This window comes from Aplidium turbinatum, chromosome 3 (genome assembly GCF_918807975.1).
Source record: "Aplidium turbinatum chromosome 3, kaAplTurb1.1, whole genome shotgun sequence".
Taxonomy (NCBI): Eukaryota; Metazoa; Chordata; class Ascidiacea; order Aplousobranchia; family Polyclinidae; genus Aplidium; species Aplidium turbinatum.
In genome coordinates, this window is record NC_137474.1 from 30,644,108 (window position 1) to 30,668,808 (window position 24,701).

At 38.2% G+C, this 24,701-nt stretch overlaps 2 protein-coding genes across 2 annotated transcripts; both read right to left on the reverse strand.

Moving 5' to 3' along the window:
• Positions 1-1,914: 1,914 nt before the first annotated feature.
• LOC145766264 (serine/threonine-protein kinase 16-like) lies at positions 1,915-17,992 on the reverse strand. Its single transcript, XM_082577940.1, has 9 exons — positions 17,937-17,992; positions 13,801-16,583; positions 11,577-11,682; positions 11,052-11,165; positions 10,628-10,770; positions 9,807-9,927; positions 9,541-9,636; positions 9,229-9,353; positions 1,915-7,165 (listed from the first exon to the last, which is right to left on the reverse strand). Exons 2-9 carry the CDS (start codon positions 13,899-13,901, stop codon positions 7,048-7,050), a joined length of 924 nt encoding a protein of 307 aa, XP_082434066.1. The 5' UTR covers positions 13,902-16,583; positions 17,937-17,992; the 3' UTR covers positions 1,915-7,047.
• A 4,646-nt stretch (positions 17,993-22,638) lies between these two features.
• On the reverse strand, positions 22,639-23,583 carry LOC145766689 (interferon-inducible double-stranded RNA-dependent protein kinase activator A homolog). The gene has a single exon (XM_082578399.1). The coding sequence runs from the start codon at positions 23,581-23,583 to the stop codon at positions 22,639-22,641; it is 945 nt and encodes a 314-aa protein (XP_082434525.1).
• Positions 23,584-24,701: the final 1,118 nt, after the last annotated feature.

Consider the following 24,701-nt stretch of genomic DNA (forward strand, 5'->3'; position numbering starts at 1 on the left):
GTTGGTGACCCCTGGCGTAGGCTATTTTTTATAGAGTATTTTCTCAGGGATTATTAGCTACCTATATGTCACCTTTATCTGTTTCATTTGCCCAACACTTTTATAATATGGCATTTAATGTTAAGAAAGACTGAGCTAGCCTAAAGTTGCCCGATAAATTTTACAGTATGGTAGCCCCGCTGAAGTCTTGCCGAGGTGTGAAAACGGTTACGTAGCATTGACGTAAAAGAAAAACGCAACTTATTCTATAAATGAACATGAAACTTAAATAAATCGTGCACTTAGCTACCTTTCTAAGCTGAAACTTATGTGTGTTCGAAACTATTGTATGACGTCGGTTACAGGGCCGTTAAAAATATAATTTATGCCCGGTACCCAGGGGCGCCGGAAGCGGGGGGGGCAGGGGGGAGGATGCCCCCCTGCCCTTAATTTTTCTGCGGATGGAGGGGCAGGGGGGGCAATGGTGCCCTTTTAAAGTCATGTAAGTTACTGCACATTTTGCAGTAGGCCTACAACAATTTCTGCTATTCGCTTTTAGCCTAATTATAATCTTTCATTTTTACCTCAAAATAATATTTAAGGCACAAAATTTTGCAACACAATACAGGCCTTAAAACTCGCTGTTTTTTCGGCAGCCATCGTGGCCTACCGGGAGCTCCTATTCTTGGCGGCCAAATCTGCGTGCTTGGAGGCCAAAATAAAAATATCGATAGCACAAGTAAATAGAATTAAACTTGCAGCAATGCTAAAATGATCACGTAGCGTTGTTGAAGTCTGGGCCTGGGCGACGTCTTACAATAGAATCGTTGCACCCCGCAATAACTGCTTTATCGGGATTGTAATCCAGTGCTGCGGGACCATCTAACGACACTCACACGAATGTCTCCAATGTGGCTGATTTTAAACAAGTCCGCCACTCCCCTAGAATTCTTTTTAGCAACGAAAAGCAACGTTCGACTTGTGTTGACAATGACGGCAAGGTAATAAAATAAGTATTTCAATGACGTGAAGGACATTACTAAAAGAAGCATAATATTTGCAAAATATGATCAAAAAATGTTTTCCCCTCGGATGTCAACTAACCCAGTTCTCCTTTTTAACAACGATTCAATGTCCGACAACATCGAATCGACATAAAGGCGACAATATTGCAAGCCGATGTAAATTAGCACTTCGGATTAAGACTTTGTTAAAATAAACGTTGGAAACTACAAACAAGACTGACAGCGCTGGTGATCGGATATATTCCATCAATAACAAAATAATATTCCAGCACAATGCAACAGCGGCGATTATGACGCGCTGACCTAATTTTGCGTCACTCTTTGATACTACATATTTTCGACAGTTAATCCACGATCATTCTATTGCGAAATTAAATAATTGGCTAGAAGAGACCGGCGGCCAAACTCGGCCGATTGAGGAGGTAGCACCGGCGGTCATTCAAGCACTACTTAGCGGCCATGGCCGCAGGCTGCTTGAAGGCTGGACAGTAGGTTACATCATTATACAAGATAGCATGATGCCCTTCTTTGTATAGGCTACCGGACACTTGTAGGCTATCATTACTCAGTACATAGTGAGCTGATGGATTAGCATTATCGCCATATCTTATCTTAAAACTTGAAAAAAAAATTGGCCCTTTAGTAAACAAAAGTGCCCTTTTTTTGTAATCTTGCCCCCCAGTCAAAAATCGTTCCGGCGCCCATGCGGCGGTACCAATGAAAGATGAGATTTCCGGCCCCAAACCAAGACACTTCTTATAACAGGGCAATGTATTAAAAAATACGCGATTCAAGTTTCCGGGCCCCTTGTAAAGTGCTTTTGATATATTCCCAGACACGGGTTCAAAGTATCTCCCTGTCAATGCTGCTGACGACGGATTTCGGTGCTTAATACAGAACAACAGAAATTTTAATCCATTTGTATTGCACAATGCTTCAGAATAAAATGCACAAAAACAGAAAACGTTAAAAAGTTTACTCAACCACCCATGACTCATCGCTACAAGACGTCACACAAATTCAGAAATTTCTTATAGCTTGCACGGTATGAGCATTTAGAAAAATAAGTAACCTCTAACAAAATGAGATGTGCAATTGTGCACCCACCGTACTTTCTTTTTACATAAACGTGCAATGTGAACGGACTTAACTAGTCAAGGACTTTATCATGACCTCTGGAGCTGTCAGCTAGCCGGTACTGTGGTAGAACACCGAAAACGAAAGTGAAATACGTGTAAGTTCAAGAAAGAAAGTCACAGAAAGCTATTTTCCAGTATATTTCCTTTACATTCCCTCGTTTCGAGAAACATTAAAAAGTCATTTTCCATAAACTGTCGTTTGAATAACTGACGTATGTGATTTGACGGTATATTAGAAAGTTTGAGTATGAAATCCCCCTTTCGCGTGCAACCTGCGCAAGCAGAGTGCAGCTTAACTTGCAACGCACGATACTTTAATGGAGATTCATTTTTCACCGTCACCTGGACACTGAAGTTCATCATTTCAATATATAGACGAGTCAATATACGGAAAAAAGGCATCTAACCCCAAAAAAATTGATACAAAAGGTTTTTCAACGGATTCTGTTACCAATGGGCATACTAAATAACATACTAAAAGTCTACCAAAATCGGATCTCCAGAAAGGGGTCATTTTCAAGGAAATGTACGGCATATTTCTAAATAATTTTGCGTATTGGGTAGATGGTGGTATTCAAGTTGTTATTGTTTTTGTGTTTGTGACATCATAATCACATGAATGCGTGTATAGTCGCATCACAATACACCAGGACAGGAAACAGGCCAGATTATCCCAAGGCACGAAACGATAAAACTGAACATTGCAGAGACGTCCAAGGTTGCGATAGTTGAGCATCGTTTTGCAAAACATATTCGACAAGACATCACATTCAGAGAACTTCCCATTCTCACTGCATGTGCCAACATGGTTGATCTGCTTTGGGAGTTGTCATTCAACTTCAAGCAGGCCACGCCAGGCTGGCAGGGGATGATGCACACTATTTATCAGGGAATAGAACACCCAGGCCAGTCTTTAGTAAGGTATCTACCAATGATAGACGTGTACTCCTGGGACAAGACGTGCATTCTGTCAACATTGGACTTCCTTTGTGGTCTTTCGTCCAAGCACAACCTTACACCGGTAGTTACATTCGACCAACCATTATATTGGAAGGCATCAGAGATAATCCTAGATTCTCCACCGGAAAGCCACCTTAAATCCATTGTCCTGCTACTTGGTGGTTTCCACACGTTTATGAATTTGCTAGGAGCGATTGGAACACTGATGGACGGCACAGGACTTCAGGACATTCTAGGGGTAGTTTACGGTGAAAATTCTGTAGCCCATATGCTAACAGGCAAAGCAGTTCAGAGAGCATTCCGTGGTCATCTTCTTGTAAACAAATTTCTTAGCCGAATGATGGTATCAGAGATGGAAGATGTTAGTTCCGAATTTGCAGCGATGGTTCAAGAGTCTGAAAGGATGTATATTGCACTATCAAACGGTGAGATGGCCTTAGAAACTGTATTCATATCAACGACCCTCAGTAAGATAAATGAACAGCTGGAGAAAAGGAGGATAGAACTGGGTGGATAGAATCCGGTACGACCATTGTGTTTGACGGCTATGAAGAAGGGCCGACCATTAAAGACAACATGCATCAAAGAAGAGGACGTAATCACCCCGTTGTCAACTTTACAGCTGAGACTATGTTCACAGGCAAGAAGGAGGAGTTCCTTTCACAAGATGCCAATAAACAAAATTTGATTTGGATGATAAGTGGTAAACTTCGGGAACAAAATTGCACCGTGGTAAATGCATCTGGGGATGCTGATGTAGAAATTGTGAAGGCCACAGTGGAGACATCTCTTCTCCAGACAATAACAACTCTGGTTGGAAAAGATACCAATCTCCTTGTGTTAATTGTTTACTATGCACAAGAAGATAGTAAGGACCTTTATTTCAGGTCAGACAAGTCCAAAGCTGATGGCAGTACCAAAGTATACAACATCAACCGTTTGAAAAAAATCTTTGGACATGACATGTGTTCGGAGTTGATATTTATCCATGCCATGACTGGTTGTGACACTAGGTCTCGGATATTCGGTGTTGGCAAGAAGACTGCTTTTCGGAAACTTGTGCATAGAGATCCTGTTCTTCGGTCTTGTGCTAAAGCATTCACTGCCCCAAACCAGACCACAGAGATAATCGATGACCTTGGGTGCCAAGTAATGGCTGTCTTCTTTGATGGCCAGAGCACAGATTCTCTTGCGACAATGCGATACAACACCTTCAGCAAGAAAGTTGTCTCTGCTTCATCATTTGTAACGCCCGAGCGTCTGCCACCAACTGAATCTGCTACCCAATTTCACTGTCGTCGAGTTTACTACCAGATAATGGTCTGTATGGGAAAAGCAGAGAGTATGGATGTCATGAATTGGGGGTGGAACCTGCAAAAGAATCGGCTCATCCCACTTATGTCAAAAATGAAGGCTACTCCAGACAGTCTCAGGTCATTCCTTGCAACTGCTCCACTGCCTGTAAGACACTCCGCTGCTCTTGTAGAGGATACGGACTACCATGTACCGCTGCATGTGGACCATGCCAACTGCAAGAATGTGACAATCCACATAACAAGTTTCTTCTAGACGAGTCGGAAGATGATGAATAGAGATAGCCCGAAGCAATAAGACAACAAACGGGCTGATCACCCTGATTTACGATTTACCTTTGTAGCCTACTGTTGTAATTCCAATGATTTTCTGAATGTGTCTGTGTCCAGACTTTAATGGTACGCCATTCTTTAGAACAGAATAATCTCCTGTATTCATCTACTGTAGGAGGCCAAGTATGAGCCTCCTGTTGGTTGCAGTTTTTCTTAGATGCCTGTATTGATAGTACCTGTTATGCCGCATGTAATATGCTGTTATGATAATTCCATCTTATTAGGGGAGATTGGGGATACTACGGACGGATTTTCGAGTGTTTTGTTTTCGAAAAAATGTTTTATTTCAAAGTGTACTGGAAACCGTTTTGCACCAATACATATGGAATTTATTCAGATGAAAAGTGAGGAGTTGTTTCTGAAAATTTTACCACTATTCGGCTTATCAAGCTGCCAAAAGTCTAGAAACTGAAATGTTGGAAAACCACTTTTCTCGAGCTCGTGTTACATAATGGAAGTCAAGATGATTTTGTTTGCGGTTTATCTCAAGCCTAAAGTGAATTTGCTAATATCGTGCTCTGCTCTGTCCGATGTTGGCCTATCGCTGCGTCCGAAATGTCCCCGGGCTCCCCCAGGTCGTATATTATATACAAATCATACGTATCTCAGTAGATAATCAGCCTATCGTAATTTAACCTATCTAATTCGATTCAGTGACCCCGAAAACCTAGGGATAGACACCTAAACCGCCTTTCTAGCTTGAATAGCAATTGAGATATAGGCAATATAACATCCCGGCGGCCATCTTGGACGCCATCTTGAAAATGACCCCTTTTTGGAGGTCCGATTTTGGTAGACTTTTAGTATGTTATTTAGTAGGCCCATAGGTAACAGAATCCGTTGAAAAACCTTTTGTATCAATTTTTTTGGGGTTCAACCTTATATTGACTCGTCTAATAGGCCTGTTGTGTAGTGAAATATGAATAAAGTTTTAGAAGCCGCCTTCAAAGCCTTCGGTTGTACAACCAATAAGTTTGGTTCAAATTCAGTTACGTTGAAACGACATAAAAACTATGGAAAAAATAAATTGTCATAATCGGAAAGCAAATCAAACACAAGCAAAATTTCAGCTCAAGAACTTGAAGAGTTACTATTGAAAGACGCTTGAAGCGTGTTCACTTGAGTTAATAAAGATTTTTAACGTGAAATGGAAAATAATAAAACACAAAGAGAAAACTTAAAGTTGACAGTTCGCCCATGTACAGTTGTACAGATGACGAATGTTGATATCTGAATAAACCACGACTAAAAGCTGTTTCATTTCAAAGCAAGTGAAAACAACATAAAGCAGTGTAACATTCTAAATCTACAGCACAAAATAGCGTGTTGTCTCTTAGCAATAGCGATATGCCAAACTTTAGTCTTTAGATTAAGTCCATAATCATGAGACTTTCGTAAAAAACGCAAACCCGAAAACAACACATCACGCAATCCGACGCTCATTCCAACATGATGTTATTATATGCAGAGGCCAGCTGTATGGATGTACAATGTCGGCCCTCTCTAATTCCTTTGGCACTAGTGAGGGAGAGGGATAAGAAACATGCTACTGAACTTGTCACTACAAAAAAGGCTGCTCTCAAACATTAATATGTTATACAACACAAAGCAAAGACATGCGGCGCCGATCAATAACACGAAGAGTGCAAATTTAATGATTCTAAGGGCAAGACATCGTCAAAACAGAAGCGTTTAAGTCAGAGCAGGATCGTTTACTTCATTCGTTATTATTCACTTTTGAGTGTTATTATTATTTTATACGATATTTTATTTGTTGTTTTAAGACATTGTAGAAGCGAAATCGCGCAAAAAGATGCAAATACATGAGGCAAACAAACATATATCAAGTAGACTTTCCAGACAACAAACCAGTCGTTTTTTACATCGATTCAACGTCTGCAGACGTTGAATCAATGTAAAAAACAACTAATTTGCTGTCTTGCTTGAGAAGACTTTAAGCTGGCTCACTATTTTTAATTCCCTTTGCATAATCTGAAGTTCGTTTTAAAGCACCACTTTACTCATGCATACGGAAACCACTAAATACTTGGACAGTGAGTTAACTGGTGAAGTGCGCGTTTGAAGGCTCAACAACTTCTCGAAATTTGGCATCTTCTCAATTACGACATTTCCACTCTGCTGTGACGAGTGCTCATGGTTTCAATCTGTGAAAGAAAATCTAACAACGCTTCCGCTGAAAACTTTCAAAAATACCAAGAAAACCCGTTTGACATTTCACCGGCACTGAACGAAAGGTGTGGATTGAAGCCAAAGCTGCCACACTTTCACAATTGTGTATCACGGTGAATTTTCTATCATTTTTTCTACATGATCAACCACCCAAGCAATATCGGGTCTTTTCGCAGGTTCAAGATCCATCAATTGTTGAACAAGTTCCCGTAGTGACGATGGATATCTGTAGAAACAACAGTAGAGCAATTAACATGCATCCGGCATTCAGTATCAGGCTACAGGCACTTGCAAAAAAACATCAATCGAACGAACGAAAAGAACAGGGGGCCTAAATGTCTTTTTACACGACAAGATGTTGATGTTCGTGTTTTGTCTCTCCGCCAGCTGATAGGACCTGAATTACTGGTTCAAAGCCTTTACTAGCTTTCAAACCTGAAAACAAGTAGAGATTGATCGGAAATAGAAAACTATTTGTTTTTATTGTTCTGTCTTTTGTTTTTATTAGTGCTTCCGGCATGCTTTTTATTCCCGTGATTTGCTTGATATTGTCAAAATATTTCATTTTTTGTCGTCCTTTTGTTCGTTTGCCTTGCACCATCCCAGTCAACATTAAATTTTCCAACGAGTTGCTTCTTGCTATGTGTCCGAAATATCTCAATTTTCTGAGGTTAATGTTGTTTATCAGACTCCATTTATCGTCTATTTGTTGGGAAACAAATAGATATAGATTGACAATTCATTTTCAAGAAGCTCTCGAATGTTAGCAAAGGAAAGTTACAAAAATATTTTTGTTGCTAACAGAAAGAAGACTTTTACTTAGCACTCAGTATCCAGTACAAAGCTGGGATGCCAGCAATATTTCAATATCTTCTTGCAGATAAGAAAAACAAAACGATAAGCGGTGCAGGGGCGACACGTTGCGGACAAAAAATGTCTGCGGGAGTGTCACTTCACTTGCGTTGTCGACGCAAGTGACCGAACTTATAAATATGTGAGATTGGTAGGAATTTCATTTAAATCGCGGTCTCTACTTTCACTCGGTTTAGCTTGACGTGAGTACCCGTCTGTTCGAAGAGATATGTTTTTAGAATCTTGTCACAAACCACCAGACGTGCTAGGCTTTTTTAAGTTTTATTTCAACATCATAAACAATTTATTATAAACCAGCCACAATTAGATAGAAAGCGGGCTTGAAGTTTATATCTGGATGAGAATTTTAATTTTTATGTTAAAAATATAAATAAAAACACCCCTTTCAGTGGTTTTCATATTTTTATTGTCATCGCTTCTTTTCAACCGGAAATTGAAATACTGTGCCGTTATTCTAAAGTGGATCATTACTCTTGCTTTCGCAAAATTGTTTCCTTTACTGAGAGACGTGTTACTTCTGTTAGGATAAGCACAGGTAACTTACTCAAGTTAATCATAACTAAAATTAAATTGCTACCAATATCACTTTTTTACAACAAGTGGAATCTAATACGCAAGTGTTGTGACATACCGCAGTAAATTGCATCCGCATAGTGTCGCTCCTGCACTACTTGCCAGTTTCTTATTAGCTTTTTTACCAAAAGATATTGTAAACAGCTGGCGTCGAATTTTCCGCTTAAACACGCATCCTAATTGGGGAGTGGCGTCTTACTGTGCGTGTTGGGTTGGGGAAGATACAGCAGACCCAAACAACTCCACCATCTCTCTGTAGTAAATCATCTGCAATTCCTCAATTAGAAGTTGTTGTTTTTTTTATTTTGCTAACACGCAGCTAGGTTGCAAACTGAAAATACACAGTTATACACCAGTGTAGCAACAAAGGAACTCGAGATAAACTTAAGGCAATGTAGCAACAAAATAATCAGCAATCAGTAACTACGTGCAATGTAACTTAAAGCAATACCAAGTCACTCTCCTCCTTCATTGAGGAGCTCTAAGCATCCAAAAAGACGAGACCTAAGTCTGGCTGCTCGTTGCAACCCGCAGTGTAGCCCACATAAACATCGACACCATGAGGTGGTAGAAAAATATACCCTTGACCCCAAAGACTCAAACTAGATTTTAACTTATAAATGAATTTAAAATTTATAGAAGACGTCCAAAACAAGGTAAGGTCGACAAAACGTGGCCGAAAATACTCATAATAATAACAATGATATACCATGCAAACATTTTGCACGATCGTACTATCTGAGTTATAAAAATATCAGATTCTGAATATTTGAACCACTTAACTTTGGTCTGAGTAACAAGGAAATATTGAAATAAAATTATAACAAACAAACTAAGTCTTACTTGTCGGTCTTGGGAAAAGGAAGATTCCTGTTTTGTACGGCCAGAGCCACCGAGTCCTTCTTGAGCCAGACCTGGTCAAACGGACCTTCCAAGTACATCAGACTAAACAAGACGCAGCCAAGAGACTGAAAGTAAAAAATACTTAAGTTAATGACATGAATGCATGAAAAGTTAAACAGGGACAACATAACTATTGAAACAACAGGCACACCTTTAATAATGATGCGTGGCATATTGAGAAAGGTAAAATCGGTTTGTCAAACCTATCACATACAACATATATATATAAGCCTTAGCGGCTTAGCTACAAACCCAAATGTCCACTTTTTCATCAATAGTGCATTGTAAGGGAACTTGAAAAAGTTCAGGGGCTCTAAATGGCATGGTGCATCTCTCAGCAGCTAGATCCTATGAAGTTAATAGACGTAAGTTGTGATGCTACAAAAATGAAACGATTACATATAAACAAGAATTACAAAAATTTAATGGCAGACCCAAATGTGGTGCATTTTTGTGTTCTAGACTATTTTTAAAAAAGCAGAAAGATTAAAGCGACTAAACTAATCGTAATGACAAACCTGGAGAGTTTGAGCTTCGCGGCCGTTATTGATCACAACTCTAGCCACAGCAACTGAGCCAAGATCCATGACGACTGGGATATCGTCGTCGGACAACAATACGTTGGCTGGCTTCAAATCTCTGATAAATTTCAAGAAATATTGTTTATAAGGAGCAGACGTAGAAAGTTGAAAAATGAAATATGAAAAACTTCACAAAAAAATATTGCTTCCAGCCATCGTCGAGAAGACGGAACCTGGTGATGATTCTTCTCTTCTCTCGTGTTGTCGCTATATACCAGGGCACCCGTCGGTTAGCTACTGCCTGATGTCATCGTCAAGAGAGACTAGGCTTTCCATACCATGAGGTGGTCTGTACAGCTGGTGATGATGTAACGAGCGCACAGAATGATTGAAAAGGTTTAAAAGCTAACCAAGAAAACAAATAACTCGGCAGACAATGTCATATTCTTCTTTCTGGGAGCTCACTGTCGCTTCAGAGGAACAAAACAAGACAATTCCTTTTATACGTTTTTCAATAAAATTACTTGTTTCAGCAATGCTAATGCTCCGTACAAAGTAGCGAGTTACGCATTTTGTTGGCAAGGCAGGATTTTTTAACATTGCCTTCATGAATCACAAAAAACGACTTTGTCGGAGCATCTAACCATTAACAAAAAAAACTCCTATTATCTTGCTTAAAAACGTGATGTGAAGAAGAATGAAGAATGAATGAGAGAAAGAAACTAAGAAAAAGTCAAAAAGAGACATGAATGAAAAACTACGTGATTGAGGAGAAATCAGTTTGAAGCAACAACGATTGACATGCAAATGTACAATACCTGTGAGCCAAGGCATTAGGCTTATGATTGTGCAAAACCTCAATAGCCCTGCAAATTCCCAGGAATAATTTAAGTACTCTGGATGTTGGTATTGCTTCGTTCTTCACAGTCAAGAGTTGATATTCGTCATACAAAGTCCCACGCTATTCGAAACATACAACAGTAACATGTATGTCATCAACAAATCTTACTGTTGCAATATTCTACCTTTGTATTTTTAATAGTATATTAACAGAGGGTAAGATTAACTAAGCTCTACTGACGTCTTTCGCATTTCTGTGGTTGAACAGGGTGAAGTGATCATTGGAAGTTACAACTCGTGTCTTGTGGACACAATGATAACTACAAATCGTCGTACAATACAATAAACCGTATATACTTTACAATAGTTTCAGCAATTTTTTTTTTCAATTGGCCAACTTACTTTGTAGAATGGAAAAACGAGCCAAACTTCAGTCAAAGTGCTTTTCTTCTTCACACAATGGTCAATGAGGGGAATGATATTACCATGGTGGAACATCCGACAGTATTCTGCTTCCTGCAAAACCATGAGGGCTTAGCTAGAAAAACTTCAACCATTCCTTTAATCAGTTTTTAATTGTTGCAACTTTAAAGCAATAAGATAGTTTGACAGTTGATTTAGTTCACCCTGTGGTCTTTCATAGAAACACCAGCATTATAGTCAGCGGCGCTGACTCAGCGCCATGTCATAATTTGAGTGGAACTCGTATTTTAATTTCCATGAGCTGTTGTTTTGAAGAAAACAATCCAAAATCGCTTTACAAAAAACGCCTTTATAGCCGCCTATTTTAAAATCTAAATATATTTCACATTGATTGCCGTTGCTGTTACCGTTGAGTTATATGTGCACTTGAGACTGCTGCTTATTTAAAAGCGATCTTCGTTTTAAGTGAAAGCTATTAGGAAAAAGTTTTGCGCATGTACTAACCTCCAGTGCTTCATTTTCTGCTTTCTGGTCGTGGCAAATAATGCGTTTTAATGCACAAAAATTGCCTGACTTTGCATCTTCAATTAAGTCCACATAACTGAAAGCACTGTGAGAACAGAAAGCAAAACAATTCTTAGAATAATATTAGAAGCATTAACACGTTACATGCAGGGCTGTGGAGTTGGGAGGATTTTGGTATGTCCGAAGTCAGAGTCGTTTAAAAAAAGGCAAACTTCGACTTGATACAAAACGATAAACAATAAAAAAAATTATTTGGATTTTAATTTGGATCATCAGTTGAATCATAAAAAAGTTGGATGAAAATTTTAGTAACAAACTTTTGTTTTGGAATAAAAATTTTTGTTTGCAATCGTTTTTCAAAATACTGATTCTTGTTACCCATATTGAGCTCTACAATTTCACTAAAAAATAGAAGTGTTTATTCTTGTTAGTTTTTATGAAAGTCGTTTTAATTTCGATCATAATTTAAAGTGAAATTAAATTTTAAAATAATAAAAATAACAATACTATAAAAATAATCTGGCAACACTGAAGCCGGAGTGGGCCAGTTATAAACCGAGAAGTCGGACTCATATATTTTTTGCCAGACTCCACACTCCACAGCCCTGGTTACATGTACTGTTGCTTGGTTTGTTTCACTTTTACCTTTTACGTTTCGCATAAGTAGGCTTGAAACCATATGCGGCATACCTGATTATCATCATACACATACAAAATGTAACCTACTCCGTCCAACATAGCAATTGGTTTTTGTGAAATGATTGTTGTCTTGAAGAGTAAAATAACTTTCAAGCACAGGCTGCTTGTTCTTCTGATTATTATACTGTACCCCAACCCAGTTAGAGGCTGGTGAGAGAAGTTTCCTTTTCCAGAAGATTGTGATTCAAATTTAAACCACCAATTTTAAAAATCTTAACACCAAATTTTTAAAAAATGTACGTATATACTTGTTTTGACAAAGCAACAAGATAACGTTTGAAAGTTAGGGTACATGGCATTCTGATATGATACAAATGATCACATTCGAGACAATTGATTGACCTGCTGCGAGGACATCTAATCACGAGACCATTTGGCACAAATTTTATTTCGTTTCTTTGTGCAGATATTTTTGTTCACCACTGCTGCATTGCACTCCTACCACAGTTGTTTTCACTAAACACTTGTTGTGATACAAAATGTTATGCAACATTTAACAAGACCATACAAGCTACTAAACCTCTACCAAAGCAAACCTACAACTGAAAGATGACGTTGCAATACCATCATGATTTTTATTGAGGGAAAATACTTTTCTTCACACAGTTCTTCAGACTACACTACAATACTGTAACTTGACAAATGAAGATGTAAAAGTAATGGGTAATGCTGTTTAAAACAGAAATATCTAACTATAGTTTTTATTTAATTATTATCACTTTTCCTGCACTTTTAGAAAGTCGGGTGCTAGATTTTTGCTCTCCGAGTGCAAATTTAGGACTTGGAAAAAAATTAACTTCAAGAAAATATAACAGAAAAATTAAAGTTTTATCTTCTTTAAAAATTTGCAAAAAAATCACAAATTGGAATTTTAAGATAGTATTTTCTAAACACTGTTTTATCGATGCATATTTAAAACCTTTTAGTTTTGTCATCTTGTCCTCTTGTTGGAACCAAATCTGTGTGTTTACTAACTGTTCTCTACATGTTTGTGCTAGCAATAATTGAATCGAAAATTAAAAAAAAAAATTGACTCAAATTTCCCTACATTTGATTTTGTTGTGACATCAAACAATTTTGTTCAATAACAAAACATTATAAATGTATTGTGACATCATCTTATTTGCGGTTGTAGGTTAACTATTTTGTTTGTTTGTGGCTTCCATATTCTTGTTTAAATATTGGCTACGTTTCGCAACACAACAAATGTCTAGTGAAAAAACTGTGGCAGCAATTCAACACTGTTAAACAAATACCTGTAATTAGGCAAGATATATTATATATATATACTCAATAGATGAAATAGAATTAGTGTCAAATAGTTTAACCAGCATGAGTGCACACTGCCATGAGATGTCCCTGCGACAGGTCGGCCACGGTAAATTTGCTCATTTCAAGTCAGCCACACCAGAATGTCCCTACAATTACAGTAATTCTTATTTAAGCTCAAATCTGCATTTATAGGACTGCAAAGAAATGTACAACAAATAGATGCTTTGCTTACCCTTCCCCCAAGTTTTCTTGGTGAAAATAGCGCTTGTTGTTTATATTTAACACTCCTCTCCCACAAGCACAAGCATTCAATGTTGAAAGTCCTTCTCCCATAATCCAACATTAAAAAGTGCAGTTACATCACTGTATGAGCAATATATCTTCTACAGTAATCGGTATAACAACTATAACAGTTGACACTTGTTATAAATACATTAAAAATATGAAATTTTCATGTCAGCAGTTTTACTGTTCTCTTTCACAGCATATGCAATGCAATCAGTGTATCACAACACAAGTACACACTCTGCATTAGAATTGTGCTATTTCCACACACCATGGTATATATGACACAACCAGTGTGTATCATATTCATATATATACTAATTGCAAGCTCTGAATCAAAATCGTGATTAAAAACAGCCCTTTACAAAAGCAAAATTACCATTGCAGTAAAATTTCATGATTGCCTTCACAAAATGCACAAGAAAAGTTGTGTAAGCATTAAAATTGACAAAACAAGCAGTGGGCAACATGACATACAAGGCTAGAAGCCCTTACTTAATTTACGAAGCATGACTCACAAGCACAAACACATGCATGGTAAGTGCCCCCATTGTGGTGCTGTGTGATGTGGGTACTACCTCACTTTGGTGCCCGGTGATTTAGACAGTATTCTGAGTAAAGCATATTTTATTGAGTGCTTAGTAGTTATTTGTGCCCAATAATTATTTAATCGGTTTTTGTCTATTTTGCCTTCAAAAATTTTTGAAGCTACTCCTACAATAGACTGGCATTCACAAGACAAAAGCAAGCAGCATAAATCATGCAATTTTATAATAAACTAAACTCATGCAGATTGCTGATGCAAATCTATTCATATAATGCATTTGGAACATTGCGTTCTCCCCAAAAAACATGGTCTTAAAAGTCCAAATTATTTTTGATCCTTAAAATCATGTAATAACGATATCACAATTTTAATAAATGAGCAACAAATAATAAAAATAAACAACAACAATAATAAATAACCATAAAATGAACACCTACTCTTTCTTTAAAATTGATAGGCTGCGATTTCACCTAAAAACAGTACGGTACCTACTCAGAAAAACTCAACCATAATATAATCTACCCATGGTCTCCTACAAGGCAGCTCAGTTGTGAACTGAGCAAGTGACAACTGAGCTAACAACACTTCAGCAAGTGGCTGAAGTTGGTAGCCTAAACATTAAACAATGAAATTAACTAACAACTGAGCAAGCCAACAATTTGGCATGTCACAAGTCAGCAAACTCAGTTTGGCAAGCACTGACCAAGCAAGTCCGACGTGAGCACGTAAATTTCATTTGCTGACTTGGTAGTAGCTGAATTGTAATTAGCTGAATTGAAGCACTTGCTGAGTTGTCGCATGCTGATTAGTCAGACAACCCCCTGGCACACACCAGAAAAAAAGACCCTGGTGAATGTCTTCGTGGAAAAATATGCTCTACAAGTTTCAGTATTTCACTAAAAGAATTTCATTCAGGGTAATAATTTGGTGGATCTTTTTCGGGGAGCAATTCTTTTAGGCGCAGACAGTTAGGTGCCAGTCAAATAGGCGCGCAGTGGCGTCAGGATATTTAGGTGCGGAGCACTGTGGCGCCCGTTCGACGTTCGTTTAGGTGCTATTCCTAGTAAAGTCTGCAAATTGTATCAGCTTGGCAGGTAGGGTGATGCTTTTCACACAAAAAGTTATATTGAACAGAAAAATATGTTGTTTTGTTAATGCGCGTGCATTTATTTGTTGTTAGTCATGGCTTCAGTGAGTGAAGCTTCTTTATCTGACAATGCTTTTCAACAGAAAAATATGTCATGGCTTCCATGAGTGAAGCTGCTTAAACCGCAATGCTTTTCACACAAAATGTTATATTGAACAGAAAAATAAATTGTTTTGTTAATGCGTGTGCATTTATTTGTTGTTAGTCATGGCTTCAGTGAGTGAAGCTGCTTTATCTTAAAATGCTTTTCACACAAAATATTATATTGAACAGAAAAATATGTCATGGCTTCAGTGAGTGAAGCTGCTTAAACCGGCAATGCTTTTCACACAAAATGTTATATTAAACAGAAAAATATATTGCTTCTTTCATGCGCGTGTACGGCATTTATTTGTTTTTAGTCCAGGTTTGCGTCGACGAAAGCTTTATCAATAAATTATTCAAGTTTCCGAACTTGACTGGGTTCACTTTTAGTTAAGTCAAATAATAACTGCACTAAACATCAGTAAAAAGATATACCGTAGCCTGTATTCAAGCGGGTGGTAGGCTTGAGTGAAGAGTAACTTACTTTTCCGTCAAAACAGCGACTAGGTTTTGCTAAAGCTGATCTGATACAATCTGCAGACTTTACTAGAAATAGCACCTAAATGAACGGGCGCCACAGTGCTCTGCACCTAAATATCCTGACGCCACAGTGTGCGGCTGTGCGCGCCTATTTGACCAGCGCCTAACTGTCTGCGCCTAAAAAACGTGGACCCCTTTTTCGTAAGGTATTTACCAGAGTGGATTTTTTCCAGGGGGTAGGCCTACTTTCTGTTTTTAGCGTTTTATTATGCAAAATGACAGACTGTGTTACAGCAAGAACTTGTCACGTAACAAACAATTCACAAACATTTCTAATTAGGCAATGCAAAATGTCATACAATTTTTGTAATTTTGGCTTGCAGAAAAATGTGCTTTCACTGAAAAAATAAACAAAAAACACTTGTCATACCATATGTTGTTTTAAAAATTACAACATAATTACATATCAGACCTCGAAACTGAAGGCGGCCATCGCGGCCATGGCCGCGATTAACCTACAAAAACAGACATTTTGTCCGCCGGGTCTCACCCTTCCGTCGGCCGCATTTGTCCGCCATGACGTTCAGAGAAAATTTTACGCAAGCGGCCTTGTGAATAAAGTACTTTGTTACTTTTAATCACAAAGGATTAGAAAGCAGTCAAAGCACCCGATAAATCACAATACACACTGTCAATGCTTGAATTGTTAACATTGTTGATTGACCAAGCAGCTGATGTCTGACGATAAGCAGGATGCAAGTGACATCACAATATACTTTATTGATGCGATATATTCAGTCTTCGAAATTAGCGTCGGCAATAAAAATGCCGAGGCCACACGAACGCTTGTAAGGTTAGGGTTAGACATTCCTTCCAATCGTTATGGCACAGCCATAGATTTGTTCCTTAGTCAACACCCTGATGGAGCTCTACGAAAAAGAAAGAGGCGTGTGGATTGGTATCAAAGCCCGAAAGCCGCAAAACGTGGACACTTCATTGCGAACGGCGAAGACGGTGTAGATTTGCAGCTAAGCGATAAGCCTCTTGATGTGCCTGATTCCAGTGACGACGCGATAACAACGTGCTCCGATACAGCATCTGATGATTCCGATTCTGACAGCTAGTTCTTTATCAAACAGACTTTGTGTTGATCGTAGTATTGTGCCGAAATTATGTTACTGTACACGTAAATCGAGGCAACCTTCTCGCAGGGAGCTATTAATTTGTTACGGTATCATACCTGGTTGAGCAATTAACGTTATTTTATGATCATTCAACGTTGTTAGATGTCGAATTAATGTAAAACAAACATAAATTTCTTATTGGGCATTGTTGTTACGCAATATAACCCGCCGGAAAATTAAATCGATTTGTGCTGACTCGAACGTTGAATCAACCCAAAATTAACTTACTTCCCCCCCCCCCCGTGAGTTATTTAACGTGAATTACTGTAACAGCGTGCGGCGTGCGTATCTTGTTGCTCGCTTTATCGCTACTTTTGGTATTATTACATCACAACAAATCAAACAATGCGGTCGTGATAAACTACTCTAGTATATTTTTTGCTTCTCGTTTTACATGTTTTGGTACAATTGTTTCGTAATAAACGTTCACAGCAATTGCCGAGGCAATTTCAACTTTTGTCGTTTGGCCTGGGCAACGTTTCTGCCGAAGTAAAAATGTGCTAATTTTGAATACTGAATTGATGCGTGTCGAAGTTCCGATGGCCGCCATGTGCTTGTGATTGGCCGCCGAACAGCTTGCTTCAGTCGGACACGTTTGGCCGCCGGAAAAAAAAAGTTGTTTCGAGGCCTGCATATAATACATATACAATGAATCATTTATCGGAATGGCCCGTTTCGGTGAGTCCGATTCGTTAAGTTCCCTATTCGGTAATTTTTTTTTTAAATTATTGGGTACCGTAGCCTAATTATCATTGCCGTTTTAGGGTTAGAGGTTAGGATTAGGGTTAAGGGGTTTAGGAGTAGGGGTTAAGGGTGGGGGGTCATTTCATTATAATTCATCCAGGCGATGGAACCATAAAATTTAGAATTGTCCCATTTTTTTACACTTTAAAATACATGAAATTCTGAGTTATTTGGCACAAATTTTGTCAAAATTGATTGAGCGGTTTTTGTTTTATCGCTATTTTAATATTTGACCACCAGGTGGCGATTTTTTTAGTGAGCCGCATAAAAATGCTCATATCTTGGGACCTAGTTGCCCAATCTTCATAAAATTGGTATCTATCCCCCCATTTTCAAGGGTGTACTTTCCAAAAATAAAGGTTAAAATGAGCTAGGAGTTATACTTTTTGTGATATAAACATTTGTAGTGCTTCGATAGCATGGCCGATTTTGCCATGCGGCCACACATTTTTTTCAAAATTGTTTTGATCATTATTATTAGCATAGATGTTATATTCCAAAAATATCTTTTAAATCATTTACAATTTACAACCTCATAATAAAAATTGTGCACAAAAATGCAGAATTTTTAAAATAGTAAAAAACATTGGATTTTAATTTTTTTGGAATTTTGGGACTAGACTTTAGATTTCATTACCACTACTTGTATTACAACTATTTTATGAGCAGAACTGTAGTCAAGCCTTTTTCTCAATACTAATATTGACATAGATAACTGACTCCTATTCCAATAATTTCACTTTAATCACTAACAATTCATCAGCCCATACTGGGTGGTCCTCCCCCCCCTCCCTTACTACGCCACTGTATGTCAAGCAAAGAATAGTAGTATAATACTTTATCAGGCCTCGAAATTCGTTTTTGTTGACGGCGGACAAACGTGTCCGGTCTGAGCAGCTATCTCGGCGGACAAATTAAGTCTCATGGCGGACACACGAGTTTTAGCATCAAACGTCATGCTTAATCAGTTTATCTTGATAATTCTTCGCCATTTGAGAAGATCAACGACGTGCGTTTGAAGAGTCAAAGCGCCGAGTAGCTGCTTAATATGCCGCATATCTGATTAACTTCCGCCGAACGAGGTCGTGTAGCTTCTTGCGTCACAATGCTCTGGGCACGAGTCGGAAAACTTCTACACTAACACTACTATTTTCTGCTGTGCAAAGTTTCACTAGGATTTTTTCTTTAGGTTCATTTTTGCGTGTCATGTGAGCGAAAGTGAATTTTCCCTGGACCTTTTCTTTCTTACTGTAATATCAAAACTTAACAAATTTTGCTGCATCTTGCTGTAATAGCCTACTTGTATAATCTAATTTTGTAACCAACCTTGCCTTATCATTATTACTCGGAGATCAAAGCCAGATATGGTGACGTAAGACTTGAACTAAGTTGCACGTGATTGCTGTAGAAAAACCGTATTCCTATCGATTCTTAGCGAAGAATTCACCTTTGTTACGCTGATTCGATGTCATCAATCGTTGAAGCAATGTAAAAATCGAAAGTTTTCCTGCTTGAATGGAAGCTAAGGATATCATACAGTATTTACATTTTCTAGATGCACTCTATAATGCGCGGGAAATTATATTCTCGCAACAATATTGTTCGTGCAATGCAATGACAATTTGTATTGCTAGTTCCTGTGTTATTTCTCGGCGGACAAATATGACCGATCTAGATGGTACTATCCGTGGACATCACATGCTGTGACGGCGGACATGACCGCCGTGTCCGCCGTGAATTTCGAGGCCTGCTTTATTACACAAAGTGAAGGAGTCAAGACATAAAGATGAAGGAGTTTAATATGTCGAAAGGATGTAATGAGCTTGTCCGATGTGGGAAATAATTATATCATTTTCCAAACATGTCTTGCTGCTACTGGTAGGACAGTGTGCAGTGTGCACAGTACAATTGCGTTACTTTAATTTGTCAGAAGTTACATTAAAGAACAGCGACAGTCTTAATAGTAAAGTGAGCTATATGCAACAATCTAAGAAATACATAACAATCTGAGAAAGAAAGTACATTGCAAAATAAAGTCACACTATTCTGAGGATATAACTACAAGTCTATACACTTCTGCTATCATTTCTGAATTGGAATATATAGGCTTTGTCTGCACTGATCATTGTAAAATTACATACATACATCATTGTAAGATTATTAGTGCCAAGAAGTGTACGAAACATTAAAGAGGATTCAATAAACCTATAGTTTTGCATGCATAACTACTTTAACTAGTGCATCCTATTTTGCATTTAACATCATGTGACACTGGACAAAATATGCTCACTGCAGAGCCATTAGGCTACAACAGGTGAGGGGCAACAATCGGAATGAATAAAAACGCAATTGAACAAGGGCCGCCATGCATGTAAATAAACCGACAACCACGGTTTCTATCATGTAGCTAAACATGTGAGAGGCAACATAAATTACTAGACAATTGAACACGGGTTGTCATGCAAGCGAATAAACTTTAAACCACGGTTTCTACCATGTACTGTACAATTGTACAGTAACTAAGCATTGTGAGAGGAAGCAAAAATATAAATACAACATAAATGAACAAAGGTTGTTGTACACTTGGACACATAGAACAGCATGCCATTATTGTAACATTAGTCAAGACCAAGACAGCAATTTCAGGCAATCAAACCCAACATAATAGAAGCCAATCAATGCTCATCTTGAATGCAAATGAAGCGACAATTCACAGTTTCCATGTTTGGAGCCGAAAATGTGTATATTCTGCCAGTTGTAGTGGAAGGACGCATCTGATATGTGCTTAAAACTGAAAGAACCAATACAACTTGAACTAAAGTAATGGTATCTACGAGTACCAGGCACAGTGCTTCCACTCTGGAATCTTTGTTCAAGAGTCTGCAAGTTGGTTATTTTTTGCCACAAGTCATAGTAAATCTCCATGTGACAGGATTGGTGGAGTAGTAAAAAGGAAGCTGGGTAACGAAAGTCTAGGCAGACCAACTACTAACCAAATTTTGACTGCTGCAGCTGCCTTTCAATACTGCTCTGAAGCTGTAACAGGTGTAACTTTCTTCTATATAAAAGCTGAGGAACTGGTGCCAGTAAAAAATACTCAACAAAGATTACAGCGTGGAAGCACTGGTCCTGAATTTCTTCAATCCTGATGATTTTGGACAGTCTTTCCACTACAACTGGCAGAATATACACATTTTTGGCTCCAAACATGGAAACTGTGAACCGTCGCTTCATTTGCATTCAAGATGAGCATTGATTGGCTTCTATTATGTTGGGTTTGATTGCCTGAAATTGCTGTTGTGGTCTTGACTAATGTCACAATAATGGCATGCTGTTCTATGTGTCCAAGTGTGAAAAATCCTTTGTTCATTTATGTTGCATAATTTATATTTTTGCTTCCTCTCACAATGCTTAGTTACTGTACAATTGTACAATGTACATTGTACATGGTAGAACACTGTCCTACCAGTAGCAGCGAGACATGTTTGGAAAATGATATAATTATTTCCCACATCGGACAAGCTCATTACATCCTTTCGAAGTATTAAACTCCTTCATCTTTATGCTTTGACTCCTTCACTTTGTGTAATAATGTATTATACTACTATTCTTTGCTTGACATACAGTGGCGTAGTAAGGGAGGGGGGAAAGGGGGGACCACCCAGTATGGGTTGATGAAAAAAATTAAAATCCAATGTTTTTGAGAATTTTAAAAATTCTGCATTTTTGTGTACAATTTTTATTATGAGGTTGTGAATTGTAAGTGATTTAAAAGATATTTTTGGAATATAACATCTATGCTAATAATAATGATCATAACAATTTTGAAAAAAATGTGTGGCCGCATGGCGAAATCGGCCATGCTATCGAAGCACTACAAATGTTTATATCACAAAAAGTATAACTCCTAGCTCATTTTAACCTTCATTTTTTTAAAAGTACACCCTTGAAAATGGGGGGATAGATACCAATTTTATGAAGATTGGGCAACTAGGTCCCAAGATATGAGCATTTTTATGCGGCTCGCTAAAAAAATCGCCACCTGGTGGTCAAACATTTAAATAGCGATAAAACAAAAACCGCTCAACCAATTTTGACAAAATTTGTGCCAAATAACTCAGAATTTCAAGCATTTTAAAGTGTGAAAAAATGGGACAATTCTAAATTCTATGGTTCCAAAATTTCAATTTTCTGGATGAATTATAATGAAATGACCCTGGGGATTAAGGGTTAGGGTCTTATTTCAACATTTAGCAACGTTAAAACGATGTAAAAGCGGCATTCGGCAATGATAATTAGGCTACGGTACCCAATAATTTGCAAAAAAAAATTCAAAAAAATCACCGAATAGGGCTCTCACTGAAAAAGGCTCTCACCGAAAATGCTCTCGCCGAATCGGACTCACCAAATGGTAGCAGATCCGTCATTTATAGATGTCACATTTGCCTATTAGAACTCTTATGACTTAAACCGCAATGCTTCAAATCAAAATCATCAGTCTCTTGTTTCGAATATATAAGCTACTAAGCTAAATTGCAAAAAAAGTTTCATGATGAAAAGCTAATATTATCAATCAATCGAATGACCAAAGTGGAACTATCATTTTTCAGACACATTAAAATCATTTTTTGCATATGTTTTTAGGAAATAAAGTGCATATTTAGCAGCATTTTCATGGGCATCAGCAAATGATTTTCCAGTGCCAGGAAGAACAATCGTTGGTTGAGTATTTGTCTCTATGATGCATTGAACATCTCCATCTTTAGTTTTGCTATCAATGTCTTTATACGTTATTTCAAACTTATTAGATTTTGCAACATTTTCCAAAGTCTGGCAAGCTTGAGCATGATTGTCTTCAATAGTCAAACTACATAATTTTTCACCTAAACTGTTATTTATTTCATTAAGTAAAACTTTTGCTTTTGCTTCACGGCTCTGACTTGTCACATTTTCTTTTGCTTCTGGTGGTAAATTCACAAGTTTACGATACATATTGGAAGCAGCTAATCGTTTGGCATGCTTTTTAGCCGACCCACATCCATATTCTTTGAAGGACTCCACAACGCAACAAACTATAAACTCTTTCTTATGTGCAGGGCCTGTCTCATGAGCCAGAGAATAAACAGGTATCCTCCATCCACGCGCAACAACTAATTCTTGTAAAGACCCAACAGGATTTGTGTCATCTGTCTCAGAAGACGTAACTGTTGCGACAGCTAAATTATTGTCTTTTGCTTGCACTGGATCAGCTGGCAGCAAATCAGCCGTCAAGGCCTTCAATACAGCTTCAGCAGCAGCTTGCTTGGCTTGTTTCTTGCTCCCACCTTGCCCAGACGCTGTTACTTCTCCGACCATGCACCTGTAGACAAACTGCGGCTGATGTAACCTTCCCTCCAAAGCTGTTAAATCGTACTGAGGTGTTTTACCCAATTTTTGGCAATATTCTTGCAAAGTTGATATTGGAGTTTTGAACATTTTATCTGAACTGGCTGTGTCAGCTGTTTGACTTGAAGTGTCTTCAGGAAACTTGTTCGGTGAAGTCATTTTGAAAGAAAAATAAAACTAGGCTACTATACCAAAATTATTTTATCGTATAATTTACACAGACATGCTCTCACTGCATTATTAATTTATCTATATAAACATTAAACAACATAAATTGACACTATCATTCTGTTGACATGAACTAAGCCATATACACTAGGGTGGCTCTTAAAATTGAGTTTTTGAATTTTGCATGGGACACCCTTTCAAATGGTGAGGTTGTCAGAAAAAATAACTCTTGCAAATTTTTTTTAAATGTGAAGTTGATTTAGAGGTGGCCCTCCCCCCCTAAAGTTCTGTGCCCTCTCTCGAAATACCAAATCTGCGTATCTCGAAAACGACTTGAGCTAGAGATACGGTTTTTGTGTTAAAAGATGCAGAAAACATGGTTTTCTATCTGCTTTCTGAACATTGAATGCATCTATCTTGAGTAGAAAAGCAGTTATTTAGAAAAAACGCATTTGACCAAATCTTGATTTTACAACCTTTTTTGTGACCACGAAACCGTCTACAAAATTTCGTTTTTTTTTCTTAATTTTTGCACCTTAGAGGGAACACTGGTAACGATATTCATTTCAAAATGTAATTCTGGTCAGTACTGCAAGAAGCGATATTATCGACAATATTTTACATATTGCCTTGCGTATCGTGACAGGATGTCTGCGACCTACACATTGTACACAATCGGACAATTTCCCTGTCCTTGCAGGCAACCAACCAGCTGAGTTTTGTCGCGAAGAAGCCATCCTGTCTCTTTCTCGGCATTACGAACCCCAACCACTTGCTCCACTCAAGTCTCTACAAGTCTGTGAGCGAGCAATCGAGCATCCTCGCCAACTGAAATCGAGACACCCATTTGTATGTGACGCACAACTCCTGATGAAAACCGCTGAAAACCAATCCATCAGCGCGGCTACCTGGGAGGACAACAAATAGAGCTCAGAGAGGAAGAAGAACTCCTCAAGGCTCTAAAGTTTTATCTCCGACACCAGCCCCCATCCAACCAGAATGCATAATTTGCCAAGGAAGGCCTGGGTGTGGCACAACCGCCTGCGTGCTGGGCTACTGGAGTCAGACTATTCCGCTCAAACATGCACAAATTGGGGATGGCTCCATCC